At 43.4% G+C, this 14,381-nt stretch overlaps 1 protein-coding gene across 1 annotated transcript; it reads right to left on the minus strand.

Annotated features, from left to right (window-relative positions):
• Positions 1–4,682: 4,682 nt before the first annotated feature.
• Positions 4,683–12,764, minus strand: LOC105908007 (rap guanine nucleotide exchange factor 4). Its single transcript, XM_031559382.2, has 4 exons — positions 12,407–12,764; positions 8,816–8,958; positions 8,503–8,591; positions 4,683–7,504 (listed from the first exon to the last, which is right to left on the minus strand). The coding sequence occupies exons 1-4, from the start codon at positions 12,487–12,489 to the stop codon at positions 7,310–7,312; spliced, it is 510 nt and encodes a 169-aa protein (XP_031415242.1). The 5' UTR covers positions 12,490–12,764; the 3' UTR covers positions 4,683–7,309.
• Positions 12,765–14,381: the final 1,617 nt, after the last annotated feature.

Below are 14,381 nucleotides of genomic sequence, written 5' to 3' on the forward strand. Positions count from 1 at the left end.
CACACAATTATCTGCTTTAGACACAAATTTCAATTGTTAACCACACTTTCTTCAAAACACTAAACACCATCCTCTCTACTTTGCACACTTCATCAATGCCAAAACCTCCTTGTGTTCAGACAGAACACACTGCTATTCAATTGGCAAAACTTCCATTTCCAAGGCTGTTGTGCAATTTGAAATAAAAATCTTTAGCAATATGATGGCCACAGGTTAGCTCCTGGTTTGGAGAACAATTGATGGCAACATTGAAGTGAGAGGTGATCAGAAAGGCAGAGGAGTGAGAGTAAGAGGAGGAGGAGGAGGAGGAAGAGGATGAAGAGAAAGAGCAAGAAGGAGAGCCATTATCTCTGATGAGATTCGGGCCACTGTGGTCAACCCTGTGGTCAACCATGGTTTGACCATGCAGGAGGCTGGCCAGAGGGTTCAACCAAATATAAGCCGCTTCTCAGTTGCATCCATTCTCTGGACATTCAGAAGAGGGAATAGGTAAGAAACACTACTATGACAGGAAAACACTAGTTTGAATGCCTTATCAGGAGCATAGTATTCTTGTATTTTCCATTGTACTGTATCTGTAAAATTACGTAAACAAATACAAAGTGCAACCATTGATGACCAAGACTAATTCCTAAACATCAATACAGTGAGCCTAGCCACAGTGGACTGTGTTCTAAGGCGGAACACCTTGAGAATAAAGCAGGTGTACAAGGTGCCTTTTGTCAGAAACTCCGACAGTCAAACAGTTATGCTATGACTATGTGCAAGTCATATACATTTCCACAACTGATTGCGTCCTATCAGCACTGACACATTTACTGTACTGTATTGCAATCCAATCCAATGTTACAGTTTTTCTCGATTGCTTACACACATGAAGCATGCCTCGTTTTCTCAAAACTCTAAACACAAATCCCTAAACCACTCACACAAAATGCAACAACATTCACAACACTGTGTAGGTCTATTTCTGATAGCACATTGTCAATATTGTCTTGAGCTAGAACAGGATGCAGTAGTTTTTTGTCCTTTTTTATTTTACATTTTTCTTTCTTTTTTTTGTTGACTGTACTGGCCTATATCCTATTGTTTGTTCTGTGCAAATCATTTACACATTCATTTGTGTTTGCTGTGATGTATAGGCTACAGCACTTTTGGAAAAAATAAAGAAATATTTTAGTTGTTACTGTATATTTGTGTGTTGTTTTATATTTGCGTAAAAACATTATACAGTTATATTTTACTACAGGAGTAAGCGTATAGTAACATAATGTTCCTGATAAGGCCTTCATACTGGTGTTTTCCCATTTCATAGTAGTGTTTTCCATTGAGCACATCAGTGTTCAATCGATGCTTAGAATGTCTACTCATATAATGGGCTGTGTTTGTCATTAGAAAACAAAGTACCCTTTTGAGGTGACATAACACTGTTTTGAAAGCAAAGTTGCCTTTTGCAGGATGTATAAAGGGTTTTGCATTTTGTGTGAGTGGTTTTGGGATTTGTGTTTAGAGTTTTGAGGAAACGAGGGATGCTTTCAAAAAATGTGTGTTAGCAATTGAGAAAAACTGTAAGGATGATAAAGGATGGCCAAGCACCATCTCCCATCAAAACCCTTTGAAGGCACCATTAAACACCACTGAACATCTTGTTAGAGTTTAACTTTTTGATGTGAAAGCACCCGGAGATGATGAATAGAGAGCTATGGGGGGAAAGACAAGGAAAGCCTGTCATGTCTATGCGTTCTGCATTGCTAAACACAGGAGCCATGAATAAGAGATGGCCTCCATCAGCTTCGCTCTGCTCCGTCTGGCCCCGCTCTGTCAGCGCGCGTCGCCACAGGCTTTCTGCAGGGCAGGGAAATGTGCGTGGGTGAAGGACAGGAGGTCTGTTCTCTCCCTTAAGCCCAGGAGGTCTGAGGGACTCCCTTAAGCCCAGGGCCCGGCTAGAACAGCTCGGTCCCCCAGAGGATGAGATGGCTGGGTGCCCCCCAGAGACAAGCGAGTCCGTAGAACGTCTGTGCGGCCCGGTTTGTGCTGAAAAGCTCAGAGCGTGTCAGCTGCTGTTAGTAACAATGAGAGGCCAACAGGGGCTTCACAGGCCATGGTGCTGCTGGGGGGCTGGGGGGTTGGACTGGTTTACACGTGTGATGGAATGAGAGGGCAGCTGTAGGGATATGGTATGTGTATAGGAGTGACAGATTACAAGGCACATGGAAAAACCCTATATAGTTACACGCTTGTGATGCACCTCTAAAGAGCATAGCTAATTTGCGAGAAATATTGTAGTTCTGATGAAAGTACTTCTCTACTAGGGAACATTGGGTGGATGTGCCATGTCAAGGCGTCATTCATTACACAAGAACTACACAGCCTTCCAATGTACAGAACACTCTCGTCATGGCTCTGACAAACATGTAGAGTCAACATGTTTTACCACTGTGACACAGACACAGATGCTGATGCCTAGCACATATTTTACATTTACCTTTAGTCATTTAGCAGACGCTTTTGTCCAAAGCGACGTACAAGGGAGAGAATAGTCAAGCTACGAGCAATAGAACCTGGTGTAACAATAAATACTACTTTACATAAGAAATATAACAAAATGAAATAAAAAAGAAAAAGAAGTGCAGAATGTAACTGCTGTAATTGCAAGTTACGCACTAGGACGGGAATTGCTCTCTGAAGAGTTGGGTCTTCAAAAGCTTCTTAAAGGTAGAGAGGGACGCCCCTGCTCTGGTAGTGCTGGGTAGTTCATTCCACCAACGTGGAACTACAAATGAGAATAGTCTGGACTGCCGTACTTGCACAGACGGCAGTGCCAAACGACGCTCACTAGAAGAGCGCAGCATCCTGGGTGTAACATTTGCCCTTACAAGAGCATTTAGGTAGGTGGGAGCAGAACCATCAAGCACTCTGTAGGCAAGCATAAGTGACTTGAACTTAATGCGAGCAGCTACAGGCAGCCAGTGGAGGTCAATGAGTAGCGGGGTGACGTGGTCCCTTTTCGGTTGGTTGAACACCAGACGCGCCGCCGCGTTCTGGATCATTTGTAGTGGTTTCACCATGCAAGCCGGCAGGCCCGTTAGGAGGGCGTTGCAGTAATCAAGGCGGGAACTCACCAAGGTTGGCACCAGCAGCTGGGTGGCATACTGGGTTAGGTACGGCCTGATTTTGCGGATGTTGAATAGCGCAAAGCGGCAGGACCTAGAGACAGAGGCAATGTGGTCCGTGAAAGTCAGTTGGTCATCAATAATGACCCCGAGGTTTCTTGCTGTTTTGGATGGAACAAGAGATAAGGAGTCATTATTGATGCTGATGTTGTGGTGGATGGCCTGTTTGGCTGGAAAGACCATCAGTTCCGTTTTGGCCAGGTTCAGCTGAAGGTGGTGATTTTTCATCCATGTGGATATATCAGCAAGACAGTCCGAGATCCGCGCCGAGAGAGTGGTGTCCTCAGGAGGGAAAGACAGAAACAGTTGAGTATCATCGGCATAGCAATGATAGGAAAAACCATGCGAGCGGATGATAGGGCCCAGCGAAGTGGTGTAAATGGCAAAGAGAAGTGGTCCCATCACCGAGCCTTGGGGCACCCCTGTGGTGAGGCGGTGAGGTACAGACAGCTGATAATACTGAATCAAAGATATTCTTTGGTCCTTTGATGCTAGTGCATAGTACATTAACTGACTTTTATGTACAGCCATAGAGTTGACTCTTGATTTTGTATAGTAAATTAAGCTAGAGAACAGCAACAAAATGTAATTAGATGAAGATAGAATTGGCAGACACACCTAAATTAACGAGCCATGGACATTGGTGGATTTCTTTCAAGGGTAAATATAATGGCTCCGCAGTGTCCAAACAGCTGGGGATGTTTCCAAATATGGGTATACGTCACATAAGCTAATTCTGCATTAAAACCACACTGTGACTGTCATGCCAGTAACTGTCAGAGGACTCAATCAGTTGAATGATTTCATCAGTGTATATAATACTGTCAGAGCACAAGAGCACACGACTAATACAAAGTCAAGCTCCCACAAGAAAATGCTATGGAACCAATGCATCACATTGTATGTGCACGTTCAATCTAATATGACTGAAATACAGTAAAAAAAAAGTCAAACCATGCAGTACTAAGAAAATACTATACTAATACACTAATATTAAAAAACATTCATTTTTCTGTGATTTTGTTGAAGTTCATGTGCCATTAGCAAATTAATTCAAACTGGATTCCCAACCACATCTCACTCCCACATCACCCAAATAAAAAAATAAATCCCACCCGCTGTGACAAAGAACCCTGACTGAAGCCCAAGGCAAAAAGATACTTAAAAGCAGTCCACCAGACAAAAAACACTACTCACAGAAGCTAAGTGCAAACATACAAATACAGACACACACACACACACACACACACACACACGGCAAGACAGACAGATATACTTACTCACAGACAAGTGAGTATAATGAGAGTTGTGAGTACATCACTGAATGGAGAGTAAGAGTTATTTCAGGCCAACCTTTCAGTAAGTCACAGAATTGACTTTAAAGCACTACTGCTTGTTTCTAAATCATTAGATTTGACAGGACCAAATTACCTCTCCGATATGTTTCAGCAGTACACACCTGCTAGACCTCTCAGATCACTGGAGAGAAATCTGCAGCCTTTAGCTGCTATGCTGCTCAGGTCTGGAACCAACTTCCTGATGTCATCAAAGGTGCTCCAACTGTAGCCAGTTTCAAACTTATACATAATATCGAACTGTTCTCAGACGCTTTTGTTAACTGACAGAATGAACTCTACTTTTTATTTATTTACTTTTTCCTATGCTCTTTTAGCGTTCTTTCTAGTCATTTATTTGTCTATGTCCTTTTACAGTGCACTTTACCTTTTTTAATCTCTTATTTTTCTGTCCTTTTATCTGGTCATTTGTGAAGAACTTTGGTGACTTGAATAACCAATGTGTATGAATTGTGCTATATAAATAAACTTGCCTTGCCTTGTCTTGCTTTGCCTTGATGGTTGCTGGCAGTTTTCCACGCTGCTCTGTCAATACACACAACCAACCAAAATACACCCCGCACACACACACGTACACACACGCACACACACGCAAACACGCAAACCACATACACATTCATATGGCGCTCAGTTCCCAGCCTCGGAGAGGATACACAACAGAAACACAAACCCTCGACCAACTCCCTAACCACAATCCACCTCCACATCCCAGAGGAAATGGATTCTCCCACTCAGGAAACCACAGTGCTGTCTCCCATCAGGATGGCAGGATTCTCTAGACACTCTGTCACCTCCTGGGCCATTCTGTGCCTTCCTGGTGCTATTCCTATTCCCCTCACGGATGACCCCAAATGCACCCCAACCCAAGCCTCTCTACCAGTCGCTGTTTCCTCTTTTATGTAAACACCCAAATACCATGGAAAAGTGGCCATGGCTTTACAGTAAGTGCCCACCCGAAAGGGTAATGAAACCATGGCGTACTGAAACCACGGCGTGTTTGTCAGGAAAAGACAACCAGAATGATTTAGCTGCATTTTCCCACCATGTGAACCCAATCACTCCACCGAAATGCCCAGTTAAATGCTTGATTCCCTTTGACATGGAAAGGAATATACAGTAAGTGATGTCATATAACATAAAGGATGCACGTGTCATACATTTTAGCGATATATATCAAATAAAGCTGCACATGCCGTACTTGCTGCTTGAGAGGGGGCATCTATATCAACATATAGACAAACATAAGAAGAAGTCTCAGAAGACATGCCAGGTGCGGCAATCAACCGACATGTTGTGTTGTGCGTATGACTTCTCAGTGAGACGACTTCACAGTTCTCTTCTACATCATGCTACCCTCTAGTGGACAAACCCTGATTAAGTATGCCTTTTGAAGAATAGCACTGGATGAAAGTTTTTTTGCCTTGGAATTATCTGAAAGACTTGAATATGAGGTGCATGAGGAATAGTATTGTGTACACATACATTTTTCATACATCTTTCAATTTTTGCAACAGGCCTTAAACATATATCTGAGTAATAGAAACAAATGATTTATTAAACACTAATATCGCATACCTTAGTCATCAACACTAAAGGACAATGTAGGTGAACTCTAAGGAAAACATTGGGTTCTGCATATAACCACTGTTACACCCTGAAGGAGAGGAACGAGGCACAACACAGATGGTATGTATCTAATAGATAGCATGCCTGCCCACATACGCTACGTCACCACTGTGTCCTCCTCAGTTCAACCCAGTGCTCATCTGCTGTGTGGGGCAAACTAGTGTTGTACCTCTAGTAGTGTTGAACTGATTCTCAGTTGTGACGAATAAAGACGGCAATGTACCGACTGAAGAGTCGCTGGGCCCGTAGTCCCCTGGTTGTGAGACGGGGCCAGGCAAGAGGTGAGGGACGGATCCACAGGAGGACGGTGCAACAGCCCCGACTTCTCAGATGTCATGGTCCAGAAACTATGTGTAACCGGGCACCAAGGTGAGGTTAGACAGTGGCTTATTCCAGGTCAATGTTAGTCATGAAATCCAGAAAGAGTGGCAGACACTGTTTCATCGTCGTCTATGTCCAGGTCAAAAATATCCTTGCCGTCGCCAACCGCAAGCGTCGCATTCTGCTGGGACTGGAGAGACGAAGGCGCTGGCTCTAATTTGCACAGCGCCTCCATCTGATCAGCTCAGCTAGCACCCACTTCTCCACCTGGCTCCATCTAACCCTCAGAGTCAGTCTGAGATGGTTCGACGGATTCGAAAAGGAGAGGGTCACGCTCTAATCCTGTTTGGAACAGTTGAACTGCTTTTAGAGAAACTGCTAACTTGCTACACTTAAAACCAGCCTAGACAGGCGGTGCAAGGTTGATGAGTTCAGAGGGAGATGAAGTGGTGACCTGGCTTATGTAGGCAGGTGTGGCGTCTCTATGTCAACACATCATCTGCCTTTTAGGCGAATATAGGTGTCTTCAGTCAGACACACAAGCGTGTGATACCTCATGCTATCTGTGTTGTGCCGAGTGAATCGACTGGAAGGAAACCAACCAGATCTAATTAATAAAATATCTCATAACGATGATAATAAAAACTTCTTGCAGTTCTACTTTCATGACTCTACATCCATACCTATCTATTCAAAGTCCATTGAGTATTATTTATATTAATATTTTTTTTATCTGCAATTTGACCCACATCTTGGCCCAAATAAACATACAAACTTCAAAACAAAAATGCACAAAATGGTTAGAACCTTGAGCGACCAGTCCTCATCATGCAATCATTCTAAGAAGAGAGAAGGCAGGAGCAGCTCTCTGAGTCGCCTCACCTCCCACAGGGCCTTGAACTCTCTCTGCTCGATGCGCAGCAGCTCGCTGACTTCCCGCGTCACAATGGTGGCGTGCCGGGGGGTGTTATCTAAGATGGACTCCCCAAATGCTGTGCCAATGCCCAGAGTGCAGATTGTGACTGCATCCTTTGGAAGGAGGAGAGAGGGACAGATAGAGAGAGAAACAGAGAGACAGAGATATGGGCAGAATTGAGGGCAGAGAGAAGGGGAGGATGAGGAGGAGGAGGAGGAGGAGGAGGAGGAGGATGAGGAGGGGGACGATGATGAGGACAAATTTAATCAGGTTACATTCACTCAATTTAAAATGTGCCTAAGAAAGTGGATCTTGTAGTGGTGTGGTTCCATCCTCTGCCCAATATGGAAAGAAATGTAACACCTACACACACACACACACACACACACACACACACACACACACACACACACACACACACACACACACACACACTCAGAGACAGACAGACAGACAGACAGACAGAAAGACAGACAGACAGACAGACAGACAGACAGACAGACAGACAGACAGAAAGACAGACAGACAGACAGACAGACAGACAGACAGACAGACAGACAGACAGACAGACAGGTTCTTAAATCCCAGTACTATGCACCAGGAGGGGAAAGCAGGCAGGAGACAGCCACAATAACGCTAAAAGGTCCCTGTGGTCTCAAAGGTTAGAAATCACTGTCAGAAAGCTCTTAAAGTACACATTTCTAATTAGCTTAAAAAGAAATCCGTGTCAACATGCCAATCAAGATTAGGGAGTGCTGTTTTTTAGTTCAAAATGGTAAGCAGACATAACAGATGCACATTGCTAGTTATCAGTTGATAATGCAACTTAGACTATAGACTTTATATGTTATACAGTAAGGTTAGGTATATGCACCATTATCAATCCAATAATCAAACAAAGTCCTTATTTATCAAGTCAGCTAATAGTGATATCTGTGTTTCTGTACTAGAGGATTGTGAAATGTGGCATTTTTGTCACAAACAGTATAGTTTCACAAAGATCAAACCTTTTAAAATATCTAGAATTGATAACAAAATATAGTCTCTATGGAGAAACATGGATATAGAACTTAGATAAAAATCTACGCTGAACAATAATGAAGGTCTGTACCTGGTGATTGGCAGTCTCTGAGACTTTGACATCCAGTGATCCGGATAAAACAGCATACCAGCTGGTCCCAATGTCCCCCTGTCTGTACACTGGCATAAACAGAGGCAAAGGATTAGCCCTGAGAAATTGCCTGAAGTCTAAAACTCTACCTAACAAGAGGTAACAGCTCTTGGTGAAATACTGTTGTTCTGTGCTGACACAGCAGAAAATTCAATATGGAAATGAACTACAGACATTTTGTTATTACAGTATGGTAGTAATCCATGCCCTCTTTTTCTTTCATGCTTTTTCGTGGAACTAGTTTGCAACCTACACGTGATCCCCTTCTCCAGACATTCATAAAATCCACACAGGCATATCTCCTGCAGGAGGTTGGGGTTGAATCTCTCAAAAGCCTTCACGTTTTTCAGACGGGTCAGTATGATGTCCACATCCTCCCCTGAACGTTCTGTTGGCCTGGACAAAGGAAGCATAGTATTTATTTGGCGTCAGTTGTTTACCAAACCATCCTTTATTAAGAGAGAATGAGAATGTGGTCTCTCTACTTTCATCCAGTACTCATGTTTGATGTAAGCTCGGTTGCTACAGCAACACCCAGCAAATCAGGCTTTGCTGGCCAGCAACATTGATAAGAACAGATTTTCTCTTTTGAACATGCACAAATGTATAAGTGTGATAGTGCTAATGGTTTGATTGCATAACAGACAATGAAGTCTGTGTTCTCAAACTAGGAACTCAAGGCTAAGAGTTTAAATGCACACCATTAGTGAGGCTAGCAGATGACCTCCAAATATCTGGTTTTACACAAGTTCTTCTGTTGTTTTCTTTCTTTGCATTCTGTGGTTATTGTTTTCATTATTGTTTTTGTTGCGATACCTCTAATCCTTGCATTGCATTTACACGGCCTAGAGAAACAACATACCTACGCAGGCTATTGTTGTCATGCATAATGATATGGACCTGTCATGCATAATGATCTGGTGATATTTCTGCATGAGATCTACCTTATATCCTTCCTTACTTACAGTATATACAGCATACATATAAATATATTAAGACTGCTGCATGCCATGCATGTTTCAGATGCAATACATATTCTATAAAAGCCCAACCAATACCAATTATGTTTCAGCATTCATCACTTTTAATTTAAAATGTTCCATCTTTGCAGAATTTCTTGGCAGTCTCAAACAATCATTTTTCTGTCAACATCTAGCTAAATACTTGCAAGAATGCATTAAAAAACTCCATAGTTCTTTACTGTTCAATCAAAGGCCAGTTTCTAATTACATCCTACAGACTTACTCAAACAAAGAGGCCATATGTTCTGATGTAAAGGTGACACACAGTGATTCACTGATTGTTTTGCTACCTGGAGCTGCAGGACCCCAGTGCCAAGAGGGCAATGCAGCAGAGACTGTAATTACCTGTTACACAACAACTGGCCCAGCACATCCAGACTGGCACAAAAGTATATCCACTTCAGGTACATTAGCAGACTGAAGTGATAGCAGCCCAGCTAGTGGGACGCTTTGTGGACTATTGTAATAGTGCATGTACAGGGCACACAGAGGCACATTCATTTGGAGATAAGAGACTCTGTTTTGAGCTTGGGGCTTATATTCTCGAGTATTCTTTGATGCCGTGCATAGAAACACAATAACTTCATTTTAGAGAGGCTTACTCATCAGGTAGAGGGTGTACTTAATATTTAATGCTGCCAGCCTATTTATACCTCACAGGATCAGATAAGATAAAAAAACGTGTAGTGACAAAATCCCCTGCTTAGCGCCCCCAGGGCTTGTTTCCTGACATAAGCCCCCTCTGTTGCAGAGACATCTGATTATTTACAGGTAAGTCCCTCCAAAATCAACCCTTTTATCCGCGCTAGGTAAACACGGGACACTGTGTAAACACATCTGCCGAGACTGCGGCACAAAGCTCTCGAGCTCAAGCAGTCAGTCAGAGTGCACTTTGAACCTCTCCTCTTTCTCTTCCTCTCTCTCTGTTGGTCTCTCTGTATATCTATCAATCTATCTATCATTCTATCTCTCTCTCATACACAAACACTCTCTTTCCTCTGGGACAGTCTCTCAGTCTCTCTTATTTAGTCTTTTGCCTCAGCGTTTCTATGTCATCCTAGCTCCCGCCCTTCCTCTTCCTCCTTCACTCCCTCTCTCTATCCCTCCACTGTGTCAGCTGTCTCCCTTTTCCTCCTTCCTCCTGCCCCTCTCTCTCTCTCTCCCCCCAAGTACTCTGAGGGGACTGCAGAGGCAGTGCTTTGCTGGAGCACTGGAGCGTCTCACCCCGCAGTCCTGTCCACTGCTCAGCACGGAGCACAGTGTCCACAACCTTGATGCCGCGGCCCGCCAGAGGGGCTTCAAATGTAGCAGCCAGGAACAGAGCTGTTGGCCTCGTTTCATCCTAATCTCTCAGACGAAACACATTTTTCGGTCCAGCTCTCTCTACCAAAGCAGGACTGGCAAGTGTGCCACTCAAAAGCACAAAGACTGGCCAAAAACAACAAGCCTCCCACCTGTGTCATCTAAGGTGTCGGTGTTCCAGTTTTGCTTTTTTAAGCATTATGCAGGAAAAATCTCCCTGCACTTTAGTGGGTAATACTGCCTGTTTTGACAGTAAACTGGATGAGTGTCCTATACATAAGACTGTTTCTATGGAAAATCAATTGATAGCTTCACTGTCAAACCACTAGAAGCTAAGTGTATGCACTGTGGTTCAGCTGACTGACCCTAACACATTGTATGGGACTACTTCTTAACACAATTAACAGTGTTAATGTTGACCATCCACCCATGCTTGGCAACGCAAAGACTCGTAAAAAATGCCAAGTATATTGATCCACAGGGAGATGATCCCATTAATCCTTGATGTGCATGCCTCTGTGAGTCTATTAAGCCATCAGTTGGAACCCTGTATCTATCATTAATACATTATGAGGAACACTGTTGGCCTCTGGCTTTGACATTCACATACTAAATCATATTCTTCCAGCAATTGAATCTATAAAGTGATGAACTACAGATTTCTAATCGGGAACCTGGGACAGCCTTTCAATGAAGTTTATTTGAACCATTAGACATTGCATCTGTTCTTACCATGCTCAACTGTTAGACTGGTAATTTATCATCTCAGTCCATCACAGCAGTCACACAATCTGTTTTCCTAACACCCCTAAATGCACGATAGGCAGACAGGACTGTACCTGCCGCGGAATCAAAGCCCTGACCAATAAAAAGACCTTATCTGCCTGATGACGACCTGATGTCAAGCTTACTCCCCGCACAAAACTGTACCGTGCCTGTGTTTGATGGCACGCTGCAATTCTCTATGAAAACAAATAACTGGAATCGGGGGGGAACCTCCTGTGACTGCGCTGGTGTAGTGGGCTGCAGTATAGAGGTTGCGGTTCGATCTCTCTCCTCCAGGTGACATTCGCCCCCTTTATCAAGTATCGCCTTTCACGTCCCGTTTATTTCACCACATAAATGTCCACCAGCATGGCAATAATACCACTGTAAAGAAACGGGAACCACTGCATATGTTTCATATGGTGCAGTTATCTTTTGGATTACGGAACGCTGGCTGCACCAGAGGAAACGGATGATGTGTCCCTAATGCCAAATTGCCTACTAAAAGAACAAAAACGTGGTAGCACTATTAAATCACATTAACAATCACCTGTGATCAAATCACACAACATAGAGGCAATAGCTACGTGAGTTTCCCACCGTAATGTAGGTTGAAGCTAGGTGTAATGGTGTGCTGTACAACACAACAGACTTAAATCCCTTAAATAATCAGTCACTACACTTCAGTCGCAAGCAGAGAATGCAGAAGACGACTACTGACTCTCATGCGAAGGAAATAATAGTAGCTAACTTACCTTTTGTCGAGACAAACAATCCATTCTGCAGAGGCAGAGGAATGGGTAGAAGTATGTGCTGCTACCATCTTTGGCGAGATCATGGACCCAGAGGATTCTAGGCACGATTTACATCACTTGTTAATTAGCTGCTCCTCTCCACGGCTGAACTTCAACACATGGTCACCTGACCCATGCTTAAGAAGAGGTGCACCTCCCATGCTGGTCATAGCCTACACCACGTAAAACGAACGATCACTAAATGCTGTATCATAGGATAGCCTACATTCGGTGGGTGTTCAATTATGAACCACTAATAGTGGACCATTATAAGAAGTTATAGTGATATAGAACAACAACGTATTTGTCATCATCTGTGCGTTTTATTTTGTAAACTGTTTGGCATTATGTGTAGGATATGAGCTATGTAGAACCTAGACTAATGCACTAGTTTAGTTTTTAATTTATGTTCACTTAATGAATAACAATAATCGTTATAATGACTGTCTAAGTTTTTTTTTTTCTTACATTTGTAGGGCCTTGGAATAAATTGGTGTCTACATGTTCAGTGTATTGGAGAGTTTGTCAAACGGAGAGATGTAAAACACAAATCATTTTAGCAGTGAACTGACAAATGTCGTATTGTCTCTGTAGTAGGCTATGTCGTGGATTCCCTTTGAGACGGCATAAACGCAGCGAGAATTGAGGATCAGGCACCAGGCGCCGCTGTGACAGCTGAGTGGGTGGGAAAGATGCAAGAATGTTTTTTCCCCCTATTCTGTTGTGCCGCAGCCTGCGAGTGCAGCGGTGAGTTCAGCATAATTTCCCTCTTGTGATTCCCAGTGTACCCAGAGAATGGGTGTGGGCCAGACTCACAGTAAGAAACTAGGGTCAGATGGAGCGCTGGACCACTTCAAATTGGTGCTTAATTGACTTGCCTCTCATGATGATCTGACCGTGATAGGCAGTTTTCCTGTTTCAATAGATTTCAATCAAAATGTCACAGAACGGTAGACCTACACTTTCAGTGCCCATATTGTGAAGGGGTCGTCAAGTGATCTTCAGAGGTCTCTCTCACAGGGCACCCATGCCCATTCAGGTAGATTGATGCCCACCATGGCGCCCTGTTAGTCTTCCTTTTCCCTCCACACACTTTTGCACGAAACAGGCCCGTAATAGCCTACAGACCCTGCCATAGTACAGTATGATACTGTTTCCATAACAACCATAAAGACATCCCCATTACTATTTTGTACACTAAAAACTGGGGTGTGGAGACTGCCTTTGAAAACAGTAGTCTTTGATGTAGAGCAGCCTTTAACAGCCCTTTTCTCCTGACTGTACAGTGAGGGTGGTCCTGTGATGGTTCTGATAAAGCCAACACAGTCATGTGCAGTACAATAAGTGTCACTGCATCTGTGCAGCTGGGGCATATTACCAGCTTGACAGCAAATGTCAGTCTCAAAAGTAAAAATACACACTACCTCTACAGTCACCTGTGATCGCTGGCCTATCGGATTGCGAGGGGGAACTGCAACTCTTGCAGACAGAGGGCAGAGTTAGAGATGGATACGGTGTAGAGAGCAGATGTGTGGAGTCACATAATTAAAATGTCCACTCAGCACCCCGGAGGAATGAGTACTGCAGGATATTAGCATACAAAGCCAGCAGGCTGCCCCTCTCTCTTTCTCTCTGTCTATCTCAAACACACACACACACACACAAATACTGTGCTGTGCTGTTGTTTCTTAACACAGCCCACATAATCACACCACTGCCATTCTGTTTATCCACTTAAAGTTAACTATAGGGTACTCGGTACTGCTACTGTAGGCAGCTCACACTTCCAGTAATGACAGCTATATGACACAACCTCAGTGTTCAGAGGGAATGAAAATCACAATCTGAGGCAGTGCATTATCTGAATGATCAATTCCCTAATTGTCCCCTAATTTCCTTGGTCACTGTCAGTGACTACAGACTATAATGAATGTAG

Source organism: Clupea harengus, chromosome 2 (assembly GCF_900700415.2).
Source record: "Clupea harengus chromosome 2, Ch_v2.0.2, whole genome shotgun sequence".
Lineage (NCBI taxonomy): Eukaryota > Metazoa > Chordata > Actinopteri > Clupeiformes > Clupeidae > Clupea > Clupea harengus.